Raw genomic sequence first — 27983 nt, forward strand, 5'->3', positions numbered from 1 at the left:
GTAAGGCATTGTTCCTGCCCTCCAGCTGCTCCTGGGCATTGGGTCAGACAGTTAAATCTTGGTACTTGGGAGTAGAGAAGAGTGCTGATCTTACTGCTGAAGGGTGAGCGGGATTTAAATTGGCAGAGAAATAGCCATGGCATATTTTGAGCCTGGAGAAGAGCATGAGAAATGGTTTTTGGTTGAGCTAGTACTGTGTGCATGGTGTGAGCAGGTTCATGTGAGTGTGAGAAATCAAAGAAAATGTTGGGCTGTTAGCATGAGGCTTGATAGGTACTATAGGCTCTTGGGTGGGGAGTAACTCAGTAACTCTGCTGAGGAGCTTGAATCTGGTGGTGTGGGGGGGGCAGACTGGCAGTGGCAGGGATGTAAGTTAAGAGATGGCCATGCTGAGAGAAAGATCCAGAGCCCTACCGATGGGAATAGCATACTATGGGCAGATATGAGAGAGTCAGCAGAAAGTCCTCTGAAATGAAAATTATTTCTTGGAGTTCCTAGAGAAGAAATGGCCATTATGAGTAGGATTGGAACCCCAAGTGCTGCTATTCAAAACAGGACTGGCATTTTCTCCTACTCTTGTTGGGCTTATGAATCCGGATGAAATCAAATTGTTGTCCACTAATTGAGCCAGTTGTCATGTCAGTTTTTTCTTAAAATTTTTCCAGTTACGTGGGACTATTAATGTGTACCCAGCTTTTTTTCATCAATTATATGTTGAATTATCTTCAATGAAAAGTCCCATGATGGCATAAATAGAGCAGGAAATTAAAAGCCTCTGTTGGTAGAGGTGGTGACTTAGCTAATGTGGGATAACTGAACTTGAGAGCTCTTTGATGACTGAAGATCTAGCATGAATGCTAGTACTAGCAGGCATGGAAGCAGGAAGGGGAGAGCATCAGACTAGCCACATCCGCATTAGCCACTTGGTCATTCCCTCTGTTTTGGACCTTGTGCAGTGAATGGGGGGCTGAAAAGGTAGGGGTCTGGATCAGTGGGAGAGGCCAGCTCCATGACATGCCTATTTCCTTCCTTGTTCCCTCCTTAGCTAAACCAATTCAATGCTATGTGAACCACAAGGTCCTTATTCCAAGTGCATCCTTGCCCTGCAATATACCCAAACATACACACCCATATGTGGTGCAAAAATATAACTCATTGTTGAAAATCTTTTTGCAATGGACTGAAAAAAAGAAAATCTCTATAAATTTGAAGAGTCCATACCAAGGGTGACACAGGACATACGTGTTGGTATCAGGTATGTGAACACTGATTGGTCAGCACATATGGTCTGGGACACCTTCCCGCTGGCAACCCATGCCCTTGGCTCATGGTCATTATGACTATATTCCAGATACAGAAGCATCCCTGTGAGAATTTTAAGTATTTACCAAAAAAAATTTGGTAAAATTGAGCTGTTGTGTAAATTCGTCAATATCAGTGCATTAAATATACATCTCAATGCTTTTGTTTTGTTGTTGAGCACCAGAGTGTGTGGCTTCTTTGTTTAGGTTCACTGAAGTAAGGTGACATTTGTGGACAACTGATGACCCAAGACTTTGGCACAAACTGAAATTCTCTTGTTTCTCATTTTAGCTCTCTTGGATATTTTCCCATTTTCTATCACTGATGGTTTCTCTCTTGAAGTGACTACTTCGACATTTATTCTGTGCTTTTCCTATTTGTTGGCAAAACTCAGTTGTGTGTATTTGGTGGTTTTAATGTACTAGGTTTTTGTGTCCTTCTATTTTATCTAGTTTTATATTATGTTAAAAAATGAATTCTTGTAATAGTAATAATTAATAATAACAATATAGTAAATATAATTGCTACCTTTGAACAATGTGATAGGTCCATACAAAGGGATCTATAGGTGGTCTTATGTATTATATTAGTTCTCTCTTCAATAGAAGAGGTAGACATTATTTCACTCCTATTTTCTGGTTGAGGAAACTGATGCATAGAGAGCTTGTGGAATGTCCTCAAGGTCTCATGTTTTAAGAGAAAGAACCAGAATACAAATTCAGGGTAGCCTACTTCAAAAGCCTGCCAACCATAAACTATTCATGTACCAGCACATTGATGGATGATTTGTATTGGAACTGTATAATAAATAATATAGATATGTATCAAATTGAAGTTGTCTGACAATCATAGCATAAAAGATTGTCTCTGTAACTGCTCATCCCTACATAACCTGTAATGTGCAAGCAACTACAGGTCTTGGCTAGATTAATCTACAGTCTGATTAAAAAATTCAAACGATCTAAGGATTAAGAAAACTGTGGTACTGTTCGTTTAGCAAAATCATTTTGTATTTGCCCACAACCCACCCAAAACTAAAGTCCTTTTTAGTAATTCCAGTATCAAATTATCTTAAAACTTATTTTTTCCCCATTTCTGTGGTATTTATGCTTGGTTGGCACACCCAATACAAACATTGCTTAATTTGGGTTAATCTCACAATGACTAAGTAATTTTTTATTTATAAACAAAAGCAGCAGCAATTGGAAATCACAGCCAGTCCCCACAACATTGATGATGCTCTAATAAAACATGTCTTTTGGAACAATTGTGGGACTTTCAAAACTGCATGTGTCCAAAACAATGGAGGCATTGTTACAGAGCCATGTGCTGCCTGCCAGCCAGGCTTCTCTTGGTAGATCCTGGAATGAGAATCCTTGGTTAACTCTAAAAAATGTGGCAGTGCTAGTATTTGAATACCAAAATTTAGTAACTCTTTAATATTAATTTAGTAGATTGTTAATAGATGATTCTTTATCACAAATGCAAATCATAGTTTATGGAAACACTGTTTTCTTCATGGCATGTCCTGTCACTGGGACCTGTTGGTCCCGAATCCTTGGCAGAAGTGATGGGGACAGGAAGGGGGTGGGGGAGAAGGGGAGATTTCAAAAGGTATTCAGTCCATATATTTAGTTAGAAGAGAGTGAGGATTCTGTCAATTTAGCCCTTTGCCTTTGGAGTATATACAAGAATTTATGGAGTATTTTATCAACGTGTTTTGATTTTGATTTAAGCACCTGTAAATCCTGGTAGGTGGGTGGTTAAGAGCATCTACATTTTACAAACAAGCAGGGAAAAAGAGAAAGTGACTTGACCAACATCATACTTGCTAATTCCTTACCCTTTTGAATGTCATTTCCCCTTTTTTGCTGCTGTGATAAGTTTCTAAACTTCTTAACCAACCACCTGAAGCCTTCCAGACCATATCTGGTCCTTGCCTCTTTTCTGAATTTAATCCCCCTTGTTAACTATTGCATATTTATTTGCCAAGTGCATTCTGCCTTCTCAATGTGCCAAGTACTTGTAGCTCTGTTAATCATGCTCGTGGGTTCCCAAATGGAGGATTTCATGGGCGATAAAATGACCAAATAAATTAATAAATGGACAGAGTTGATGATTTTGTATTTTGGCAAGTAAGCAAATGAAGGTCAAAATGTGGAAAGGACACAATCTTGGGGAAAATAAGGCCACTAATTACATTACTTCAATAATATGTGAAAGCCTCACTCGTGGCCTATATTTGTTCTGGATTGGCACTGGCCTGTGGCATTTGGGAAATCTGTGCATGCTGCTTCCTCTAGCAAGAGTTCTTTGATTTTCTCATGCCACTAGCCTTTGGGCTTTCTGACCAAATCCTCTTAGTCCATCAATGCTCAGTTTACATGTTGACCTTAAGAAAATACTAGCCTAACTAGCTCCTTCCATCTGTTCTCTCCTACCTCATCTTGCCCTGCCGTTTTCTTCTCATTGGCATTTCATGCATCCTCTCCCATGCCCCCATAAATGAGCTGCGTGGTTTATTTACTGTGCTCTTATGACAAGATAGGAGATCCTCACAGAGACTGCAGGCTGTTCACTTTCATCCACAAAGTTGAGCACGTCACCTGTCGTCTTTTGTATTTGCTCAGCTTGTAATAGCCATCTGATGGATGAATGAATGAATGAATGAGCAAATGAATGAATGAGTGCCTAAATGACTTCTCTTCAAGCCCTTTGCCTTTGTCTTGCCTATCTTCTGTGGCCTGCTGTTTTAAGCACAGCGGATTTAGTCAAACAAATACAAACCCACATTGAATTGAATTAATTTATGGATTTGACCTCATTGCTTCTTCTCTTTTTCTTTGTAGAGGAAAACTAATTATGTTCTCCATTATCAGAGTGTCTGAAAACAGATTGCAGCTGCTGTCTGGAATACTTCATGGGCTCTGACACTTCTTTCCACTCCCCTGGGTCATTGTGTCTTTCTCTTAGTCTATTCACTTTTGGTTTGCTGTGTCAGTGGTCACAGTTTTATTTATTTGTATGGTAAAAGGAATGTCAGATGGGCTCTGAGGTATGTGTGGAGAAGATTTGGGATTTTTTGGTAGTCTGAGCTTTCTCAAGCTGCAGAGGCTTATGTTTTGCCTTTTCATTGCCGTGCCTTCAAAAATATACACCTTCCTTCATGCCCTTTAAAAAATGGTCAAAACAATTTATCCAGAAAGGTGAGCCCAGGTTCTTGTAAGATTCAGTGGTGATGCACACTCTCTTGCTGGGGACACCTGGTCTCCAGGCAACGTGAGTGCCCAGTCGAGCTTTTTCCCAGCTTACGAGATGACCGACTCTCATTACCAGGTTATTGCACTGATTTCTTGCTCAGACGCAGGGACACCTGCTTCTTGGCCTTACTCACAGATGCCCCCTGTAGACGGGAAGTTGCTGAGAGCTTTTCTCTTAGTTGTGCAGCCACAAGAAGCCCAGGGTTCAGGCTGAGCTTGGGTATAGGCCTTGGAAAACGCATCAGCTCCTCTTTTTGAATCTCTTCCTTTGCCTGCCATGGCTTCTCTTTTGTTATAAAATAACCTGTATTTATAGAGTCAGGAAGACAAGAACCACACTTCCCAAGGACTTTAGATGCTCTATTTCCAACTAATTTTGTCTCCATTTTATGAATAAGAAATAAGAAAACTAAAATAAATCAAGCAAAAATCCAGAGCATTCAGTGATTGGACCTAAGGCAGACAGCAGTAAGTGGCAAAGTTGAAAGCCCTGGCACTCCACCAGGCTGCCTGTGGCCCGGATTATACCCACATGATTGTGTGATGCTGCTGAACTCCCGTAAAGAGAAATGAAGAACCTGACTCAGGGCATGTGTTGACAACCGTTTGGGGTAATATATGTGTGATAGGATTTGGCATGTATAGGGTCTGGGGCAGAGTAAGAGCTGAGTATTTGTCTTAATTCCTTCTTTTCCCATTGTGTCCTCCTTTCTCCGCTGACCCAATCCTAGCCCCTAACCCACAAGCTTTAATCATTTCCTGATGGTCTTTCCAAGATCTGTTCTCTTCTGTGTTTCTCTTGGGGATATTATTTGTTATCAGGAAGGTGACTTTGACCCAGTTATTATTATTAGAATAAAAAGTGCTGAGAACCAGGGTTTGAGTTTTGGAACATAACCTCATTTAGGTGATGGGAAGAAGTGCTCTTTTACAAGAAAGGGAAATAAGCAGTTAGAAAGGCACTTAGGAGGTTGATATATTGCTGTGGATAATCCCGGGTGGAGAGACGGTCAAAAGGCATGTGTTGTCAAAGGTGTCGCATGCCAGAATGTTTAGGAGGGAGTAAGAAATGAGGTAAGGCCACTGATTTGATTTGGACATTGGATGACACAAATACCTGGGAGAGGGCAGTATGAGTAAAGGTGATGGGTCTGAGGCAGGTGAAAAGGTGAATGCAGATATACAGCAGAAAGTGTTTTTAGATAATTTGGTTGGTAAAAATCCTCAGAGAGATTTTATCACATCTTAAGGAGGTGTAACACTGGAGAGAATTATTCTTTAGTTTAGGACAAATATAAGTATTTTCATGGGCAGAAGTTAAGGGTTTAATTAAGGCGGAGACTTTGAAGATATCAGGGGATAGGGTAATTATTTGGTAAATCTCTATCATGGTTGAAGAAATCCTGAAAATATAACATCAGGATCACAGGGAGAAAAAAATGCTAAAAATCTTTTTCTCTAAGTGTTATTTTTTTTAACTTTTTACTTCTTCTTTATCCTTTTTATGTTTCCACATTTTGTATAGCAAGCATCTGTTTTTATTTTTAATAGCTCAAAAGTGAATCAGATTTAAAATAATAAAGTAATACAAGTTCATGACTCTGAAAATCTATAGAAACATGTAAGATGAAAAGTAAACTACTTCCCTAACATCCTATTTGCATTTCTTTTTTTTTTTTAAAGATTTATTTATTTATTTATTTATTTATACAAGCACTGGGTACGGTCAGAGGCATGGGAGGGTGAGAGAATTTACCAGAGCCAGAGCGGGGAGCAGAACAGGCAGACTGACAAGTACACTGCTGAGGGGAGCAGCGGGCAGCAGGAGGGGAGCAGCGGGCAGCAGGAGAGGTCTGTGTGCCATGTGGGACCCTCCCCCGTGGCTGGGGATTGAACCGACACTGCAGAGGCTTCCGCAGGCAGCTTCAGCAGCTTCGCAGCCCAGCACTCAACTGCTGTGCCACCAGGGGAGGCCCCTATTTGCATTTCTTTAAAGCACCCACCACCAAAATTTCACTTGGTAACCTTTTGGTTTTACGCATCTGTTTTTAAACCAGAACACATTCTGAAAAAAACCCCAGTTAAAAAAGTTCAACTTGAGAAGGATAATACCACTTGAATGACCGCTGACCCCACTTGGAAGACTAATAAAAAAAATGCGAGAGGACTGTAAATAGGAATACACTTGTAAGCGTGAAGAGTGTGGAAGAGAAGACAATAGCAGAAAAAAGACAGCAACAAAGTTTTAGGAGGTGAAAAGCAGACAGGCCAGTGATCCTGACTAGGAGAGTACAGAAAGTGAAAACGAGTGATTGCAGCAAGGGGCACCAGTGAGAAGAGAGCCAGTTCATGTTGCAGAATTCCCAAAAGACTCAGCAATTAGAGGTGAGATCTGATGACTAAAAACAGGAGGCTGGGTTGGAAGTGCTGCATATCTCCCCTTACTCATGTGTATAAGGAGTAGCTTAGCCCCTCTGTTAGAAGACTGGAGATGAAACAGACTCTGCTGTTTGGACATCAACTGAAATGGGAATTAAGAGATAGACACGGGCCTATCCTGGTGGCTCAGTGGTTGAGTGCTGGGCTGCGAAGCTGCCCACAGCCTCTGCAGTGCCAGTTCAATCCCCAGCCACTGACAAGGGTCCCTCATGGCGGGACAGATCTCTCCTGCTGCGCCCGCTGCTCCCCTCAGCAGTGTATTTCATCAGTATGCCTGTTCTGCTCCCCGCTCTGGCTCTGGTGAATTCTTTCACCCTCCCACGCTTCTGACTGTAACCAGTGCTTATATTAAAAAAAAAGAGAGAGATAGACACTATGGGAAAGTGAGACTTCGGCCCCTCCTTTTCATTTAGCTCCCAGAATGTTGTCATCTAAGCTTACATCTTGCCAACAAATTAGAGGGTTTCTTTCTGGGGAAATTGGTTACTATGAGAGAAAAGGCTGTGGATACTGAAAGTTGGGATTGTTCTATGAGACGGCTGGATCCTGCTGGATCACTGGCTCCTCTCATGAGGTTCAGCAGTTGGTAATCACTACTCAGGCATAAAGAAACTTTCATTCTTTTATTTAGTCCCTCATTCTTAAGTATAAACAGACAGCTGTGAATCTGTAAATAGTTCCAGAAAACCTCTAACATAAAGGAGACCAAAATTCACCAAGAGAAGAAAACCAGAAAACAGACAGTGCAGAAAGCTGAAGAATACATAACAACTGATATAGTTATGATTCTCACAAAGAAAATATTTCACATTAACCTAGGTTAGGAAGCTATGAAAATAAATACTTTTTTGATATTGAAAATGTCGTGGTGGAAATTAAAATGTCAGTAGATGGATTTGTAAAATATGTCTAGGAAATCATATCCCAAAAAATAGAAAAAAAATATATAGAACTGAAAAATGGAAAAAATGGTTAGCTGTTTGGTTAATGGGAATTCCATAAAGAGGAATATGGAAGAAAGGGAGGGTAAATGTTATTGAAGAAACAATGGCAGGTTGTTGTTCAGAACATCTGTTTTCTGGCTGCCGGGGACCAACAAGTATCCAGCACACTGGATGCAAGAAGACTGGTGTAGGCATATCATCATGGAATTTTAGAATCCCTAAATTAAGGTCTTAAAAGTCTTCAAAGAAGAAAAATTATTACAGTCAACTGACTTGATACAAAAAGTATACCAGATTTCTCAATAGAAATACTGGAAGCTTGAAAACAATGGATAAAAGCTTTCAAAATACAAGGAAAATTATTTTTATATTAGAATTTTATATCCAGACAAACTAAGAAGTGCTTTCAATATTTGAAGTCTAAAAAATGTACATTATTTGTACCTTTCTTTATGGAAGGAAATAGAATAAATGCTACATCAATAGGAGGAAGTAACAAGGAAGAGAACAAATAGTTAAAAGAAATTGAGTAATGTATAGAGGAAAGAGGTGAAGGCAGTTTCACCTCCTGGTGAAAAAAGATTAAAATGGTGAGAGAGGGTCTCCCCTGGTGGCATAGCGGTTGAGCGCTGGGCTGCGAAGCTGCCCACAGCCTCTGCAGTGCTGGTTAGATCCCTGGCCACTGGCGAGGGTCCCGCATGGCGTGGCAGACCTCTCCTGCCGTGCCCGCTGCTCCCCTCAGCAGTGTATTTCGTCAGTCTGCCTGTTCTGTTCCCCACTCTGGCTCTGGTGAATTCTCTCACCCTCTCGCGCTTCTGACTGTACCCAGTGCTTGTATAAATAAATAAATAAATAAATCTTTAAAAAAAATGATGAGAGATGTTTATTAAGGAGAGAAAGCAAGTAGTCCAGATTAGAGCAGGAGAACTGAAGACTCCAGAAGGACTTTTCTGAGAAAAAGATTTGAACTAGTTAACTTCTTGCTGTGTTTCACCACTTTGAGAAAATTTCACAGTTCTTGGAAGAATTAGAAAGGCAATTATTAAAAAGTATATGAAAAATGAAGCAAATGAAAAAGGAAACTAATTTCAGGAAGAACAAATTAAAGACAGGAAATACAGTGATAGTACACTACATGACTCAGCTACTAAGTCATACTAGAGACTTTTAATGCTGCAATAATGCTGCTTGAAATATTTTGTGTAATTTTGGAGGGAAGATGGAGGGATGAAAAGTTTGCATATCTGTTTCAGGTAGGGTTAAAAAGTGCCATCTCCATGTTCTATAATAGTAAGTCAATAGAAAATACAAAATACCAGAAAGTAAAAATAAATTCAAGCAAGAAGTTATCATGTAGTTATAAATAAGTCCTTAGGTACAAAAGTCTCTTCAATTTCAATTTTATAGAAAAGTGAATTAATTTTTTTGCAATAATGTTACTTTACAACTCTGTATAGACTCCAAGATTACATTTTCTCACCAGGTCTACCTCCAAACATCCAGTCACTATCTACCACCAACCAAAGGACCCTTTCTCCCATTCCCTCCCCTCTGGTAACCACCATTCTGTTGTCAGAGTCTAAGAGTTTGTTTTTGTTTACTTTATATTCCACCAATAATGAAATCATACCTATTTGTTTTTCTCTTTCTGACTTATTTCATTTAGTATGATTCCCTCAAGGTCATCCATTTTGTTGTAAATGGCAAGATTTCATCTTTTTTTTTTTTTTTTTAGCAGCTTAGTAGTATGCCATTGAGTACGCATTCCACATCTTCTTTATCCATTTATGTGTCAATGGACACTTGGTGCATTTGTCTTTTTGAGTTAGTGTTGTCATATACGTTGGGTAAATCCTCAGAGGTGGGCTTACTGGATCATATTATAGATCTATTTTTAATTTTTTGAGGACCCTCCATACTGTTTTCCATGGGGGTTACACTAATTTACATTCCTGCCAGCGATGGACAAGGATTCCTTTCCCCTCATATCCTTGCCAACATTTATTATTTCTTGATTTTTTTGATAATAACCTGAATATTATTTTTCATATATTGTTGTTCCTATTGCTGATTCTCCATGAAAGTAACTTGTGACTTGGTGAAGGTGTTTGTACAGGATGGTTGATTAATTCAGGGACTTCTCAACCTTTGTGTAGATTTCAGTTCCAAAAGTTGTTTTTAATCCAAAGTGACTGGGAGAATTTTATTTTATTTTTTTAAAGATTTATTTATTTTTATTTATTTATACAAGCACTGGGTACAGTCAGAAGCATCGGAGGGTGAGAGAATTCACCAGAGCCAGAGCAGGGAGCAGAACAGGCAGACTGACAAAATACACTGCTGAGGGGAGCAGCGGGCTGCAGGAGAGGTCTGCACGCCATGCAGACCTCCGGTGGCCGGGGAGCAGCCGGGGATCAAACCAGCGCTGCAGAGGCTGCGGGCAGCTTCACCACCCAGCGCTCAACTGCTGTGCCACCGGGAGGCCCGACTAGGAGAATTTTAACCTTCATTCCCCAATACAGTTGCACCAAATAGAATGTGAGTCTGCTTTTTGGTCTATAGTCAATCAGGCATATTTCCCCTAAATCACTAGGTTTTTATCTGTACTGATGGAATTTGAGGCAGCTGAGCATATTCCTTGATTATCTCCTTAGATGTTGCAAGGGATTCCATAGCAGCTTATTCTGTTTTTTTTTTTTATTCCTTTACATTGTTCTTGCATAAATAGTTGTCCTGTCCCTTCTAATGGACAGATCCAGACCAACCTTGTCACAAGGAAACATCATGGTTTACTGCACATTTCCATCAGCAGTATTTGTACCATCTCTTTGAAATTTTCCTTAACACCCTACCATCACCTTACTCATCATCAGCTTAATAGGCATTTGACATCTCTATTTATTCTCAGCAATAAGTTCAAACATTCTTCTCCTGATTGTTTGCAGCCTTCTCCTGATTGTACTTCTCCTGATTGTTTGCAGCCTTGTTACTCTGCAAACCTTGAGTACATCCTCACAGGTGTACCTCACAGGTCTCTAGTTTCAGTCTCTGTTTGTCTTTTATTGGCAAACTGAAAAAAAATTCCATCTCACCTATCATTTTTATTCTGTTTTGCCAGTTGTTTCTTTATTCAAGCGTTGTCAGATGACTCATTCAAGATACACTTGTAATATTCTTTATTTTCTCAGTGCCTTCAGTTTTAAAAAATCATCTCTACTTTTGTTTCCGTTTGCAAACCTACGCTCCTCCTTAGCTGTCACTGTCAGCTCTCTCAATACCTCTGCACTTTTCTGTGACGATGGGGTCAGTCATAGTAACAAAGTAATTCAAACCAAGTGCAGTGTGGCACACGTAGCGACAACGTGAGAATGACGGGTGGGTGAGATGAGTGTGCCTGCCTCGTTGCTTTCATAATACGTTGGTGGTACGCTGAGTTGTCACGTTGAACCCAGGGAAGAGCTCTGTCCCGATCTATGAAAGTTTACAGGGTGGATGTTTAAAAGTAGTTACTCCATGTAATGCAGATATTTGAAGTGTTGGCTATTTGACTTGATACAGGCCAAGAAAATAAGGCGTGTGACTTGTAGGTGAATACCAGCTAACACCTCCCTTCTTCTCTCTCAAATACTTATCCCTTTAACTGTATGTTGAATGGGAATTAGATGATATTCAATGAAAGGTTGTTGACAACCTCACTAAGGCGCTGATATTCTGTGCAAGTAAAGAGACACAGACCCATATGCTTTAGGCAAGCAGGTCACATGGTGAATATTCTGTTGAGAAAAATGGAGAATCTCTGACTTGGGTTGCTACATAGAATTCCACCTTGTGGAAATGGGTCATAGCTCAAAGCCCGAATTTTTCTTAGAAAAAAATTTTGAATCTGTTCAAATACCAGAGCTATTACTCACAGAAATACCAGGAGTGTGAGCCATAAATCACCTACGAGGCAATTAAGGTCCAGAAACATTCAGGACAGATGCTCCCGGCCTGTAACTTACAGGTGGTAGAGCTGAAGGCAATCTGAGGAGCTTGACTCTGGACTCTCCCCTAAAACTTCCAATTCCCCTCATCATCTTAATGTTTGTCAATTTCAGTTCTCAAGTTTAGAAAATTCTGTGTATTATGAAAAAGCCCACATATTGTGTAGGGTAAGGTGAAAGGTCAGGCTTTTCTGCCCTCCCGCCATCAGGATAGATGATGGATCCTTGCGGTCCTGAATGCATGCCTGATGGCGGGCACCTGGAATAGGGTGTGGGCATAGGTAGATGGGATTCACCTGGGCTAAGACTGTGCTTTTTTTAAGGGGGGCGCCACTGGGATGCCAATAGAAGCCAAAAGAGCAGCAGAGAAAGAAGCAGCAGAAGCCAAGAGAAGGCTGGAGAGCCCAGAGTGAAGACCTGCTGAGGGCTGGGAGGCCTGCCAGACTACCAGCCCCCCAGCGCCCCTGCCTGCCGTGTACCTTGTAATCCCAGTAAAAACCTGCAAAACCACTGAGGACTCTGACTCCTCCTTCACCCAGTCTGCTGGATCAGAAAACCTGCACTGTGTCCTGTCCAGCCCTTTACAGTTGGCGTAAGTTGGCAAGATGATCCATGCAGACGGGTATGGAGCCCTCTGAAGACCTGGAGGGACTAGGGAGTAACAGACCGTGTTTGTCTGTGACGATGCTGGAGGCGTCATGGTGGCAAAGGAGAGGGACAAGGTCCAGGAGCTACAGGATGAGACCTGGCATGAAGGAGACGCCGGAGAGGACCAGCCAACGACCCCTGAGGCAGCAAGAATCATTGGCGAAGAGAGGACCACGATTCGGAGCTCGCCGTTGCTGATGGCAGGGAGAAGCCTAATGAACTTGGACTAATGGACTTGGACTGACTCCTGCCAGAAGGCGGAGGACCTTGGCAGGTTATGTCATTTGGGAATCTGGGGGTGGCCAGTGGGCCTAGATGGCCAAAAGCAGCCTGTGTATGCCCAGCAGCTAGGCAGAGGAAAAAAGCCAAGTGAGAAGGCAAAAGCTGGTGCTGATGCTAAGTTTGGGAAGCCCTGAGCGGCTGCTAAACACTAAGTAAGCTGAGGAAGGCCAGTGAGTGTCGTAAAATCACCTGTGGGTGATGCCCTGCTCGTTGTCGAGTGAGGGTGAGGAGCTGAGGAACACGTCCTTGGGGGACGGGTGGTGAATGTGCCTTGGGGTGGAGCCCAAGCCTCATGTAGAGTTTGGATCCCTGACCCATGTGCTTGTGCAGTGGGTTGGCCTGAGTGCAGGGGTCTGCAAGTCGCATTGGTGGCTATGAAAGCAGAATGTTGAGCCACTGCAGACAGAAACCCTGAGGGTTGGCGATTACCCCCAACAGAATAGAATCGCCAATCCCAGAAGCGAGTGCATCCTGGGGGTGGATGCGGTGAGTGGCTTGTAGCCGAGACTACAGCCAGAGAAGGTCAGGAAGCCTGATGGCTCTTGGTATGTTACAGTAGATGCCGTGAGTGATTCCGCTCCCTCGTGTGAGCAGTGCCTTCGGCAGCAGATGTGGTGGCTCATCTGCTGTTACCAATAATTGTCTTTTGCCACTAGGTTGGTCCCCTGCTTGGACTTATTTGTGTTCTGTTGTATTTTGTTGTTATAGTGTGATGTATTTGCTTTTGTGGGCCATGGCTGCACTGTTTATGTTTGCTAAGAAAATTGTATATATGAAGACTATATGGCAGAAAACCCTGAGGGGGTGGACTGTAGGGTAAGGAAAAATGTCAGGCTTTTCTGTCCTCCTGCCATCAGGATAGATGATGGAAACCTGTGGTCCTGAATGCATGCCTGATGGTGGGCACCTGGAGTAGGATGTGGGCATAGGTAGATGAGATTCCCCTGGGCTAAGACTGTGCTTTTTAAGGGCGGCCTCATGGGGACTCCAGGAGAAGCCAAAAGAGAAGCCAAGAGAGAAGCAAGAGCAGCAGAAGCCAAGAGAAGGCCGGAGAGCCCAGAGTGAAAACCTGCTGGGGGCTGGGAGGCCTGCCAGCCTACCGGCCCCCCAGCACCCCTGCCTGCCGTGTACCTGGTAATCTAAATAAAAACCTGCAAAACCACTGAGGACTCTGACTCCTTCACCCGGTCTGCTGGATCAGAAAACCTGCTCCGTGTACTGTCCAGCCCTTTACATATTGCTTCTTCTCTTTTCCGTTTGCTTTGTCTTTCTCTTTCACAGAAATACTCTCAGATCCAGGTGTCATTAGAACTGGAAAGGAAAGATATTCCTGAATAAAGTTCTTGCATTTAATGCATATTTGTGCTTCCCTGGATTGTTCAGTAGCATCGTGGACTGTGAATACATGAAAAAAATCCCTGCTGTATCCCACTCCACTGTGTTAACTTATATTGGGGAAACACAGCTCCATTGTTAAATCAGTGCCTATAATTGTGGGGATGGGGGTTTATATGGGGCTGAGGCTCCCTCTGACCTCATTTTCTGAACCTTATGTCCTCAAGGAGGACTGTAATCTCCTGCCCCTGCTTTGTTCCTACCGGAGCCTCCTAAAATTGTTGCTTTCCTCTAAACCTGTGGTTAAAGTTTCAGACCATGGAAAACACTATCCAAATCTATTGTATAGTTATTCAGCTACTTTGTTGTGATCCTATTAATATAACAAGAGAAAAATACTCTTACTGATAAAGATTAAACAGTTGTGACAGGAAATTTTTCTATGGCTTTTAAATCCTTCCATTCTCCAAAGAAGGTGGGGCATAGGGGGGATTCTAAAAGGAGTTTGTAGAATTGGTTCTCATACCTAAGCATGATGTTAAATGATCAGAAGCGGGGGTTAAATATTAGAAATATAACATTAAAGTTGTGTAGACATGTGAATGACTGACACATTTAGTAAAGCCACATCTAGAGAGCTGAGTGGGGTGAAAGTACTGTAAGAGAAAGAGTGGAGAGCAAGTGGAGTGGCAGTGGTGAGAGGAAATGATAGATTTGTGTTTGGGGGACAGACAGACAGCCACTGGGAGACTTGGAACTTCCTGCTGTATGTGCCCCCTCCTTTACAGCTACAGAACAATCCAGTTGTCTTTGTATGATTTTGGAGTTGGACTTATTCTTGAGGGTCTGAAGATGATGCTGGGTGGTGAGGGCACGTGCTACTCCTTTTACCCAGAGTAAAAGCCCCACGTGCCCAGTTCCACACTATCCCCTCCCATGACACGGCCACCAATGCTCGCTTCTGTCTGACTCCACTGATTTTCTCCTTGTTCTTTGAACATACCAGGTATATGCCTGCTGCAGGGCCTTTGCACCTGCGGCCTGCTCTACCTGCATGCTATTCTCCCAGATAGCCATGTGACTGAATTCCTCGCCTCTTTCTGCTGTTTGGTCAAATATCACTGAGAGAAAACCATATCTAGTACCCCGCTGAAAATTACTGCCCACCCCACTTACCCACATACTTGATCTTGTTGGTTTGACTTTTCCACCAGTTATTAAGAGAACAGGGTATTCCCTGCCCCCAGCCTCTTTGACGACAGTGCCTAGAACAGCCAGAAAGTGCTCAGTAAGTATTTGTTAAGTGAATGAAATAATGAGTGTTGTCTCAAAAGAGCCAGTCACTTCCTGTTGCCAATATAGGAAGCAGGTGATTGTCAAAGAATATTATTAGAGTTAGCTATAGAGACAGTAAGCTTAAGTGGAAGACCAAAGGTATGTAAAATCCTTCCTGGAAAAATTTACATTCTTTTTTTAATATTTTATTTTATATAATTCTTACATCATTTTTCATCTTTGTACAATGTATGCATTTTCATTTTGGTTATATCCCCCATACAATTGCACCCCCCCCTTATTTTGACTCTAGTTCTTCCTCTCCCTGCCCCTCCCTAATTCCCCCCCCACCCCGCATAGTGTGTCTCTGCTTTATGGTTGCTTGTAGATTTTGATTATTACTTTGCATTGATTAGTCTTTTTCCTGGTCTCTTATTTAGGTTTTCTAAATTCCTGCTATGAGTGAGACCATCCAGTATTTTTCTTTTTCTTTCTGACTTATTTTGCTGAGCATGATCCCTTCTAGCTCCATCCATATTGCTGCAAACTGCATATGTTTATCTTTTTTGATTGCTGAGTAATATTCCATTGTGTATATGTACTACATATTCTAGATCCAGTCATCTATTTTTGGGCATTTGGGTTGTTTCCAAATCTTAGCTATTGTAAATAGTGCTGCTATAAACATAGGGGTGCAGGTGCCCTTTAGAATTACTGTTTCTGTGTCATTTGGGTAAATACCTAGGAGTGGAATTGCTGGATCAGATGGAAGCTCTATGTTTAGTAGGTCAAGAAATCTCTACACAGCTCTCCATGGTGGTTGCACCAGGTTGTACTTCCACCAGCAGTGCAGGAGAGTTCCTTTTTCTCCACATCCTCGCCAAAATCTGTTGTTGCTAGTTTTTTTAATATGTGCCATTCTCACTGGTGTAAGATGGTATCTCATGGTAGTTTTGATTTGCATTTCTCTGATTACAAGTGATGTTGAACATTTTTTCATATGCCTATTGGCCATTTGCATTTCCTCTTTGGAGAAGATTCTTTTTAGCCCTTCTGCCCATTTTTTGACTGGATTATTTTCTTTGTTTTTGTTGAGTCTCATCAGCTCTTTGTAGATTTTTGTGATCAGTCCTTTATCATTAGTGTTGTGTGCAAAAATGTTCTCCCAGTCATTGGGGTTTCTCTTTGCTTTTGTTATTGTCTCTTTTTCTGTGCAGAAGCTCTTTAATTTGATGTAGTCCCAGCTGTTGATCTTTGCCTTCACTATCACTGTTTCGGTGATGTGTCTATAAAGATGTCTTTGATGTGCATGTCATGTAGTGTTTCGCCTATATTTCCTTCTATGTATTTTATGGTTTCAGGTCTTATGTCTAGTTCTTTAATCCATTTTGAGTTGCTTTTTATGCATGGTGTGAGGTAGTAGTTGAGCTTCATTCTTTTGCATGTAGCGGCCCAGTTTTCCCAGTACCAGTTATTGAACAAACTTTCTTTGCTCCAGTGCATATTCATTGCTCCTTTGTCAAAGATTAGTTGGCCATAAATCTGTGGATTTATTTCTGGATTTTCTATTTGATTCCATTGGTCTGTGTGTCTGTTCTTGTTCATGCAGTTTTGATGATTATGACTTTGTAGTATAGTTTGAAGTCTGGAAGTGTGATGCCTCCATTCCCTTCTTTTTTTTTTTCAGGAGAGCTTTGGCTATTTGAGGTTTTTGGTGATTCCACATGAATTTCATCAATAATTGTTTTAGGAAAAATTTACATTCTTGAGTTCAAATAGTCATGTGTGCTTGTTAAGTTACATTACAAAACAAATACTAGAGCAAACGAGATCATTCTTGAAATGCTCATATTCACAGATTTCCTCCTTTGACTCCAAACTGTCTGTGTGAGGGAAATGTGAATTACACACGGCGCTAATATGCCTTTCTTCAGAACACTTCCATTTATGATGGAGTTATTGAGAATGTGAAAAAATACCCTAAATAAAAGATTACTTGCTGTCTCAAGTATCGCCTAAGAGCTGTTTTCTCTGTTTTTTATAGTCATGACAAATTATTCAGAAGATTAATCTTGACTTTTTAAATTATAGCTGTAGAAAACATTATTTTAAGTAATTAATGAAATCAGTTCTCCTCCAAAACATTTGAAAATATTACAGAAAAATAAGATACAATTTTTGCCCCTGATTGCAAACATACTTTGTTTTAAATTTTCAATTTATTTATTCATATATATTTTACAAACATACTTTTTTTTGTCTTTCCCCATCTAACTTTATTTCACTTAGCTTAATGCCCCCAACATCCATTCACGGTGTTGCAATGGTAGGATTTCCTTCTTTTTCATGGCTGAATATTAGTCCATTGTGTGTTGGTGTGCATGTGTGCACATATTTATCTAAACAAACGTACTTTTTGATTCTCTCAGGTCAATGAGGTAAGCCATTGTGGGGACTGTGAGAGAAGGTATTGCCTTAGACAGAGGTGGTGCTGTTTCCACTTGGTCTTCCTTTTCTACCTCCGGCAAGGGCCTGCTGCTTTTCCACTTCAGAACAACTTCTGCAAGTTCTTTACTGTGTGTGTGCTCAGAAAATGTTCATTGAATGCATACATGCCATTGAACAACAGAAAGGCAAACATCCCAGTTAAAAAATGCACAAAAAACTTGAATAGATATTTCTCCAGATTGACAAATGGCCCATAAGCACATGAAAAGATGCTCAACATCACTAGTTATTAGGGAGATGCAGGTCAAAACCATGAGATGCACTTCACATCACTAGCATGGATGTAATAATCATTTTTTAAAACTAAATTTTTTTTGGGGGGGATAATACTGGTTTACAACACTGTATATGTGCTAGGGGTACAGGTTCATATCTCTTTAAATTTATGTTATCACACCACTTTCACCACCAAGACACCCAAAGTCCTTTATCATAATTCATTGACTCTCCTCTCCTTTAGCTCCAACACTTCCCCTCTGGTAGCTGAGTAATATTCCAGTTCTGTAGCTGAGTAATATTCAGTTCTGTAGTCATATAAAGGGGCATTTAATAGTATCATAATTCATTGACTCTCCTCTCCTTTAGCTCCAACACTTCTCTGGTAGCCTTAGTTCTGTAGTCATATAAAGGGGTATTTTGGTTTGGTTTTGTCTGTTGCTTTGCCTTGTTTCTCTATATTTCACGTATGAGTGAAATCATCCATTTATGTCTTTCTCCTTTTGACTTACATCACTTAGCATAATCCCCTCCAGTCCCATCCATGTTGTTGCAATGAACAGTTCATCTTTTTTTTTTTAAAGATTTATTTATTTATGCATACAAGAGCTGGGGTACAGGCCAGAGGTGTGGGGGATGAGAGGATTCACCAGAGACAGAGTGGGGAACAGAACAGGCAGATGGGCCGAAATACATTGCTGAGGGGAGCAGCAGGCGAGACAGGAGAGGTCTGCCTCACCATGTGGGTTTCTCCCTGGCCAATTGGGGATCTAACTCGTGCAGCAGAGGCTGTGGATTGCTTCATAGTGCGGTGCTTAACCCCTTGTGCCACCAGGGAGGCCCAGTTCATCTTTTTTAATAGCTGAGGAGTATTCCATTGTGTATATATAGAGCATCTTCCTAATCCATTCATCTGTCCTTGGGCACTTAGGTTGTTTCCATAGCTTGGCTACTGTTAATAGTGCTGCAGTGAAGATACAAGTGTATATATACTTCATTTTTTTGTTTGTTTGTTTTTGGTACTTTTCAAGTATATGCTTAAGAGTAGGATTGCTGGAACATATGGTAGCACTATTTTTAATGTTTTGAGAAACTTTTATATGTTTTCCATAGGGGCTGTATAATAATTTTTCCAAAGTAAATATTGGTGAGGATGCGGAGAAATTGGTACACTTGCGCATTGTTGGTGAGCATGTAAAGTGGTGTAGCTGCTGTGGGAAGCAGTTTGGCAATTCCTTAAAAAGTCAAACATAGAACTACCATGTGACCCAGCAATTCCAGTGTCGGGTATAGAGCCAAAAGAATTAGATTTTGGTATTCAAACAAAAATGTACACAAGAGTGTTCATAGCAGCACTAGTCACTATAATCCACAATAATCCAAACAGCACAAAGTTTCATCAACAGATGAGTGTTCTGTACAGGATGAACATGAATGAGTCTTGAAAACATGCTAAGCAGAAGAAGCCAATTTCAAAAGATGACATATTATGTGATTCTATTTATAGTAAAAGCTGCAGGATCTTATTCTAGATCCTGGGTACTCAGCAGTGATCCCCTCACTTTTAAACTTGCTCCTAACTGACTAAGACAAAAATTTGCTGATGTCAAGGGGAAAAACTTTATAATGACTCAAACCTCACCTTCCATAATATCTGAAATAAGCCTTTTAGTTACATAGCATAAGAAATTTCTGTCATTTCTCTGTCGACCACCAGGTTCTTCACTTAAAGAAAAATCCTCATTTATTACACAGAACCCAGTAGTTTAGCTTCTACTCTTAATAGAGTGAATATATTATTTACCCAAATAAGTACATGTTTGGGAATGGAAAAAGAGGGTATCTGGAAAATACTATTATATTTGGAAAGCAATTATAACCTTGGTTGTGTGAGGCAAGTAGAGTTGTGTGGTGCCTAATGTTTAGAAGAAGCAAATAAGAACTTACTGGGACCACTTAATGTGCTAAGTGGTTTATATATATATATGCATACATATATACATATACATACATACATGCATATATATATATATATATATATGAATGACATATTTCCAGCCATGAATCTCAGACTCTATGTGTGACGTTAACACAAAGAGTTAACCTATAGTAAATACAAGAAGAGTTTTAGGAACTTGATTCAGTTTTTGTTTACAATAAGGACTATTGATTTAACTGTCTGGAGGAAATGCATTAGATACACATTTTGGTTGAAAGTCAAATGTTAGAATCAATAATTGACTGGAGTCAGATATCCAAGAATAGAAAGAATTCTTTGGAGACAAGATTCAGTCTGAAACTATCGAACATTGTGAAAGTTACTATTTGAAAGGTTGACATTATGATGAAGGAAATAGAACTGATCCACACCCTCCGCTGCTGGGCTGTTCCAGGGCTCCCTCTGCAGCCCCACAGAGACACTTGCTCGTGTCAGACTAAAGCGTATTGTCCACCACTCAGGAAATCTCAAGAATCCTGCTGAAAATGTTTAGCAGTTGTAACAGTTACTTTGACAAGCTTTTATTATTTCATTCTTTGGTTTCCATAAACTAAAACTATAAGCAATTGATTTCTTCACTGTGAATTTTTGACTAGTGAGAACAAAATATGAATTGAGTTTCTCTCATTTCTCTGACATTTTCTACCTACCTGTTTTTTATTCATTTGATCAACATTTAGACAGCTCCTGCCCATTGTACTGGCCACCATTTCAGAGATGGGGAGATAGCAGTAGAGAAAGGACAGAAGTTTCTCCCTCTTGGAGTTTATATTCTAGGACTTGGAAAGACAGGCAATAAGCAGAATGATAAGTAAAACATATAGTGTATAAATAGTGTTAAATGCCATAGCAGGGCAGAGGGAGGTGAGGAATTTTCTATTATGACTGGATTGAGGTGATCTCTCATGTTGATCTTGGAGTTTTTCTTTCTCATGGAATTTTTTTGGGCCAAATTTGACATATAACAATAATTCTTCATAACAAGATAATAAAGAGTTCCCAGCTAGGACACTTCTTTCCCTGAACAACTCATTGTCTAAATGCAATTAAGTAACTGAAAATTAAATACATTGTTTAAAGGTTATTTTGTTTAATGCAAGTATAGCAGTTCTACAGAGACTTGAATTTTCACATAATCTCCACTCTGCTTTTCTGAGTTATAGTATTTGAAATTTGATAGATATTTGTTGGCAGAAAAATGATGTGTTTTTCCTAAGTCTGTCTTCCAAACACACGCTCTCTTGGTATTTTCTCTGCTAGCAGTTTATTCTCCTTTGGAGTGAATAATTCTTTGTAAATTTTTCTGGATAAACTTAGCTGCCTTCACACTAAGTGTTTTTTTTTTTTTTGCAGCATTTTCCTCTTACAGTATTAAAGATACTTTTATATTTCACCTGACTCAGAGAATTACAACGTATCAAGTGCTTAGAAATTTCACTCCATTTATTTCCAGTTTGTTTGCCACTTTCAAATTGTTTATTTGGTTCTAAACAATAAGGTCTAATGATATTCCCTGTTTGTGCTGCTTTCATGGGGACCCTGCTTAGATGTGTTTGTGATGTGTGTGGCCCCATAGTAGTGTCACTTGTGTGATCAGGGAGGCCAGCAATGCCATCGAATTGGATATTTAGCTACTTGATTATTCCATATTCCAACAGCTGAGTCTAAAGCTAAAGTATAACAACAGATATTGGCCAAATACTGAGACCAGCCCATGTTTTCCAATTTAGTCATTTCTCACAAGGGCACAGAAGCATCAGATAGTGGAGTTTCTCCTCCCTGTCTTCTGTATCTCTGGCCACCTCAGTGTGGGACTTGGTATTGAGAGAGTTTCACCAGATTCATTCTGATTCTGAGAGTTATTAACTGAGTGGTAGTGTTTTTGCCCATCTCTATGTGTGGAGACCACCCCCTCCTCAGCCACCATCTTGCTGGTCTAGATGCACAACAGGCAGATGTAGTCTTGATGCTGTGACTTCATTTGGAGCTATGAGATCCTATGACTTTCCAACAGATAGCTCCATTTGCCCACATGATGCAAGTACAGCATCTTTTGACAGTGACACTGAGCTTGAGTTTAAACAATCAAAAGCATTTAAATCTTAACTCTAGCACTCAACTCACACCCAACTGAAACAATTTGCAAAATTAAACTGCATCTAAAAATAGGCTGGCTTTTGCTTTTTTGAACCTGTGATTTTATTGTCTGCCTCAAAAGAGAAGCCAACAATAAGCAGCATCCATGCACAGCTCATGAGAAGGGGGAGGGGAGCCAAATTTGCTAAAAATGCTAAATGCAGGTCCATATTGTCTCTCTAGGATCACTCAGGTTGAATGGAGGTGAAATTCACTCTTCAGGGGTCAGCCATTTGTTAGCCATCACAGACTTGGTGTGTTGAGTACTCTGAGGAAGGAACCCGTCTTATCTCTGGAGCGGACACCCTATCTGTAATGATTTGCTTCCTCCTGCATCCTGCCAGCTCCTCCCAGATTGCAATTGCAAAGCAGGAAATTCCTCCTGGCCCTCTGGGTGCGACCTCATGCCCACCTCTTTCTGAATATCACCTGCTGCCTGTGCACACTGTATCCTCCTTCACACACGAATAGTGACTGGCCTACTGGTTGCCCCTTTCTTCTTCAGGTATCTGAGAGATCTGCTCTTATGTCCCAAACACCTAGCACAGCGTTACATGAGGAGTCAGTAAAAATCATCACTATCACTTCTACTCTGACTTGTATTACTGCTTTGCTGCTGCTTCCGCTGTGGCCAGGAGAGCTGGTAGGCTTGCATGAGCCCCTTCAACAACAGAGAAATGCTCCCAGTTCCACATTGGGGTGTCTTATCTGCCACCCACAAGAGACAGGTTTGGCGAAGGAAGATGGGGAGGCATGATGGGTGGAGGGAAAAGTCTGAAAGTTCATAACAAAACCACTCTCTGGCAAATGGCAATAGGATTATTATGAATTTGTTTTAACTTTTGCATTCTTAAAAACATTTGTAACATGGATACTCACTATTTTCTGTCCAGTGTGTTGGGTTTTCCACTAAAGTTATGATTGGCCTGAGCACGGTGATACTGTGGGGAGCAATGCGAATTTGACGTATCTGACATGTTTTATCAATAATTAAGTAAACATTCATCAACGTAATGAAACTGAGCAAATCTCTTGGCCTGAGTTTTAGTTTTATTTGAAAGTTTAGGTTAATATCCTCAGTTCTCTCTTAGCTTTTTGGAAGATATAAAAAGTTAAATAAATGTGGTGGTGTTAGATAAGCTGCTAGATCCTAGACAGAACAGCGTGCTGTGATATGGCTGTGACAGTTTTTTTCTTATGAATTTCCAGTAGCCAGTTAACTGGATTTGGAGGCAAAAGCTGGTCTGGTTGGGAGTAAGTACCAGACATGAGGAATAAAGAGCAAAGCCATTCCCCCACACTCCCTTTCTGATTATATGACCAGAAAGTTACTGAAAAGAGAATCTTCAAGCTCCCTAGCGCCATGATCCCCTGCTGTGAGGAGGAAGTGGGCACGTATCTCTGAAGGCACCTGGTATATCACAGGTGCTTCACTGGTATTTTTGGAGCTCACCTCCAGGGATGGGAGAGGTCAGGTGAATCAACATGGTTGCAGGCAGGCAACATGCAGGGAGGAAAAAGGTCTGACTGGGGCCCATGTGACTGAGCAAGTCCCATAACAGCTCAAATCCCACGTCCTCAAATGTGAATGGGGAGGAATAATCATGGTAATAATACCTTTAAAGATCTCTTAGAGTCATTAGACAGGTGAAAGTAAAATATCCCCAGACATATTAAACAGGCTCAAAAATTTGGTTTATTCACCCCACCAAGCTGGAGTTGTACCTTTGAGAGTTCTCATTTTTAAAAATAGTTTAAACCATGTTGAGCTCTAGATTATAGTGCCTTCCTTTCTCTTGATACCTTTCTGGTCTTCCTTTCTGTTGATACCTGGCCCTGCCCTCAGCTGAGGAGACACCTTCCCCCAACCCCTCCTAGAACATAGGGCCTGATATTATCCATCTCTATCACGAGGATGGGGTTGTATCATGAGCTGCAACACTAATGACAACACCTAGCATGTACTGGACTTTTCACTGTAAATCCCCAGTGATTTCCCAGTCCCTGGGGCAGATTCTGAAGCTCCAGGAAGTCTCCCAGTTAGTAAGTGCAGAGGCAGGATTTGAACCCTGGTACCTCACATCCTCGACCCCTTTCAGCTCTAAGGTCCTGTTCCCTGGGGTTGGGCTTGCAGATGTCCCAGCAGGTGCTGCTGTATGTGGATGCCACTCAGAAGTAGTTAGGTTGGCAGTTAGTTTTACTGGTCAGTCTAGAGAGGGGACTGGGGAGTAGTCTTGGTTGTTAACTTCTGAGAGTTTCTGACAGGTTTTTTGTTAGAGAGGAATAGAAAGGTTGCCCTGCCAGAATAGTAACAGGGCTTCCAGAAGAGGGACAAGCAGAGGAGTAGCCTGCCAGTGGCCCAAGGTGAACATCGCAGGGGACCCTGGTGCTTCAGACACTGAGGGCTCTGGAGACCTTGACAGAGGTGATGGTTCTTCCCTGGCCCCACGCTCCTGCGAGGTCAGGGGAACTGAGCGAGCCTGTGAGAATTACTAGTCAGAAGGCAGTTCCCTCTGTTTCTGTTTAACACGGTTTCCTAGGGGTTGTCCTTTCTTCTTGTCCCCAGTGTTGGGGAGTCCACCCTCTTTTGGGCCACTCTCCTTTTCCTCCTCCATGCAGCTCACAGAACTTAACCCTCTGATTGTTAAACCACTGGAAAGATGCCCTTCTGGGCCGCCCAGCAGTCTCAGCGTGAGCTGTACAAGTGTCTCTGGACCTGGATGTTGAAGTCAGCCAATAAATCTGCAATTATGATGATTGTCTTTGCCTTTTGGACATATTCTCATTGCATCTGAGGACGGATGCATTTTTCTCAGACTTTCACTCTTTATTATGAAATATTCCAGTCATGCGTTCTGATGGCTGGAAGAGTGAATTAATAGTAGTCTCATCACCCTGGAGACGCAGCTGCTTCTGTGAGCTGGCGCTAAGGTAAGGCTGCACGTCTCTGTGGGAATGACAAGTGAATGAGTCCGCTGCTCACTTAACCTGCTGTTCTTTTCTCTCCCTATTTTCTCTCCTAGGAAACAGATGGAGGACTGCTGTGACCCCGCCCATCTCTTTGCAATGACTAAAATGAATTCCCCCATGGGGAAGAGCATGTGGTATGATGGGGAGTTTTTGTACTCATTCACCATTGACAATTCAACGTATTCTCTCTTCCCCCAGGTTAGTATAGAGTTTGTTTGCCTTTCGATCTCGTTTTTTGTGTGTCTTGATATGACAGAAAAGGGGTCATTAAGTTTGTCTCACTCATCAGATCTACTTCCCTCTTTCTTCTCTTCATTTTAAAGATGTCATTTTCCTAAAGAATTCACTTAGCATCTTGATGCAAGGGCAGATGGAGGATATTATAGAGTTGCAGCTCTCCTGACGCCTCTGATTTGAGTCCATGAGACTGAAAGAGTCTAGCCGAGGATAGTGGGGCAGCTGGGGAATGCTAGTTTTGAGGTCGGCTGTGGGATGCTTTCGAAGATTTGTGACCCCGGAATGTTTTCTTAGACCGTCTGTCACCTCACAGAGTGGGGGTCATATGGTCAGAAGGTGGCATCTGAGAGCTCTTGACTCTTAACCCTGCGGCCAGGCTAGGAAGTGGAGGACTACGGAATAAGGAGAGAAATAATTTGACATTTGAAGTGGTCCACACCAAGCTTTGCTTTCTCAGTGATTTTCTTCTTGACTTCCTGAGCATTGAAAACCATTGTTTTACTGGAAATATGTCCGCCACAAATGGAGAAAAGAGGAACCCTTTATTTCTAGGAAGCACTTGTTGGAGCAGAGGATGAATCTTAGAGGTGGAATTGCCATTCGGGGGAATTGAGAAATGAGTATTGGCCTTCCAGAGTGTTCTGACCTCTCGTTGGGCCAGTGATAGTGCAGAGAGAATTGCTGGTTAGAGCTAGAAAACGCAGCTGCACCTTTCATGTAGCTGTATTAATGGCAAAGAGCCATCAAAGGATCCTGTAAAGTTGAGGCACAGACTTCCAGGTCCAGAGTCACACTCTCAAAACAAATGGCTAAAACAAGCCCCAAACACCCGAAGTCACCCTCTTTACAAAAAAAAAAAAAAAAAAATCCCCTATTTCCTAAGCTGTTTTAGTCTACTTTAATGGTTTCAGAGAATAACGATAAGTTTATTTTTTATTTCTAAATGGAAAATAGTTTAACTCACTGCCAGCATTCATGTGCTTTTTCTCTTTTCCATTTGCCCTTTGGAGGCTTCCTCGTGTCAAAGGAAATGACTAAAAGTAATATGGTGGAATTAAATGTTATTTCCACCTCTGACTAACTGAATACCTTGATAAATCCACTAACTCTTCTTTGATTCTGGCCTTCTCTCCTCTCCTGCTATCTCACCAGATATTATAAATATCTGGTGTTAATGCCACTCTGCTGACCTTGGACTGTCACTCTGCTGACCTCAGACTGCGGAAGGAAGTCTGTGATTGCATCTGTCAGTGTACAAAGCAAGAAAATCTTTCTAGGTATTTTTGGCAGAAAGACATTTTTACATTGGGAATTAGGTGCTTAAAAATCATTAGGAGAATGGAGAAGTGGAAATCGTGAGGTGACTTGGGCTTACTGAATTCAAGAACCTACTTTTCTACAGTGCTGGGAATATAGGTTCCAACCCACCTCCTACTTCCCAGTCTCACTCAAGTGCATCTAATGGGTAAGATTCATTCCCCGCTGGAACACTAGTGCAGAGAAGTCCAGGAGAGGCTGTTTTTAACTATCAAGTTTTAGCAGGAAGCTGGAAAACAGGAAGCTGGAATAGAGGTCGAGGAAGTCATTCCACATAATCCTCTTTGTATAAAAGTGATAACAACTCTGTATGAAATGCAGAATACATAAGGAAGCAATCTGCTTTGATAGCTCATCAAGCAGAAGCATTTTTAAAGAAATCCAATATCTGCTTTTGTAGATGAGGGCTTTCAGTCACACCAACTGACTTCTAATGTTGCACTAGAAAATATATATGAAAAAAGCAGACGACCGATGAAGATGTCCTAGTCTCCTTCTTGTCTGTCAGTTGTAGTAGGAGACAACATTGTCTTTTGAAAGCATGTACACTAGAATTCTGTGGCACTCTGGTCTCATTGCAAGATCAAAGAAGCATCCTTGACTAATTAAAGGAAAAATATGTTTTAGAAGTCATTACATCACTTTGTGTGCACAGTCTTTTGTCTTAACCAAATGAATGGATTTTTTTCCCAAAGGGTACTTGTGTCTATTGCAGCTGAGATTCTGAGATGACTCATCAGTTTGTAAGAATCCGTTTGTATCACTAAAAGGGTGGTGTTGACCCCCCCATTCCTTCACCTCATTATTATTTCTTGGTGAAATATTTCTGGTTTATTATCAGGAATCTAAGTTGCCAGTTAATTGAATGCTTCATGTTCCCTGTGGGCAGGAAGCCCTGTGTGTGCCCCGCCTTGGGCAGACAAGCGGGCAAGTGGGCTCCATGTTGTCAGTTCAACAAAGCATCCCTCCTTTCCCTGAGTTTTAGCAACATAATGCCGAATGGAATCATTTGTTCTGCTGTTATTCTTTTGCTTGCTTATCTCTACTGTTTTTGTTGTTGTTTTGTGGCCAAGAGGCAGTACAGGATGTTTCCTGTGTTGTGGGAAGTCAACCGGTCTGGAATCAGGGCTCT

At 41.3% G+C, this 27983-nt stretch overlaps 1 protein-coding gene across 3 annotated transcripts in view; it reads left to right on the forward strand.

Moving 5' to 3' along the window:
• The window catches only part of ST8SIA1 (ST8 alpha-N-acetyl-neuraminide alpha-2,8-sialyltransferase 1), a 169167-nt gene that overhangs the window by 21632 nt on the left and 119552 nt on the right, over positions 1-27983 (forward strand). For all 3 annotated transcript variants that reach the window (XM_054696398.1, XM_054696399.1, XM_037514234.2), the window contains one exon: positions 25351-25495. In XM_054696398.1, coding sequence (XP_054552373.1) covers positions 25351-25495 — 145 coding nt within the window. The remainder of the gene's footprint in view (positions 1-25350; positions 25496-27983) is intronic.

Source organism: Talpa occidentalis, unplaced genomic scaffold (assembly GCF_014898055.3).
Source record: "Talpa occidentalis isolate TD23 unplaced genomic scaffold, MPIMG_talOcc4v2.1 talOcc4.16, whole genome shotgun sequence".
Classification (NCBI taxonomy): domain Eukaryota; kingdom Metazoa; phylum Chordata; class Mammalia; order Eulipotyphla; family Talpidae; genus Talpa; species Talpa occidentalis.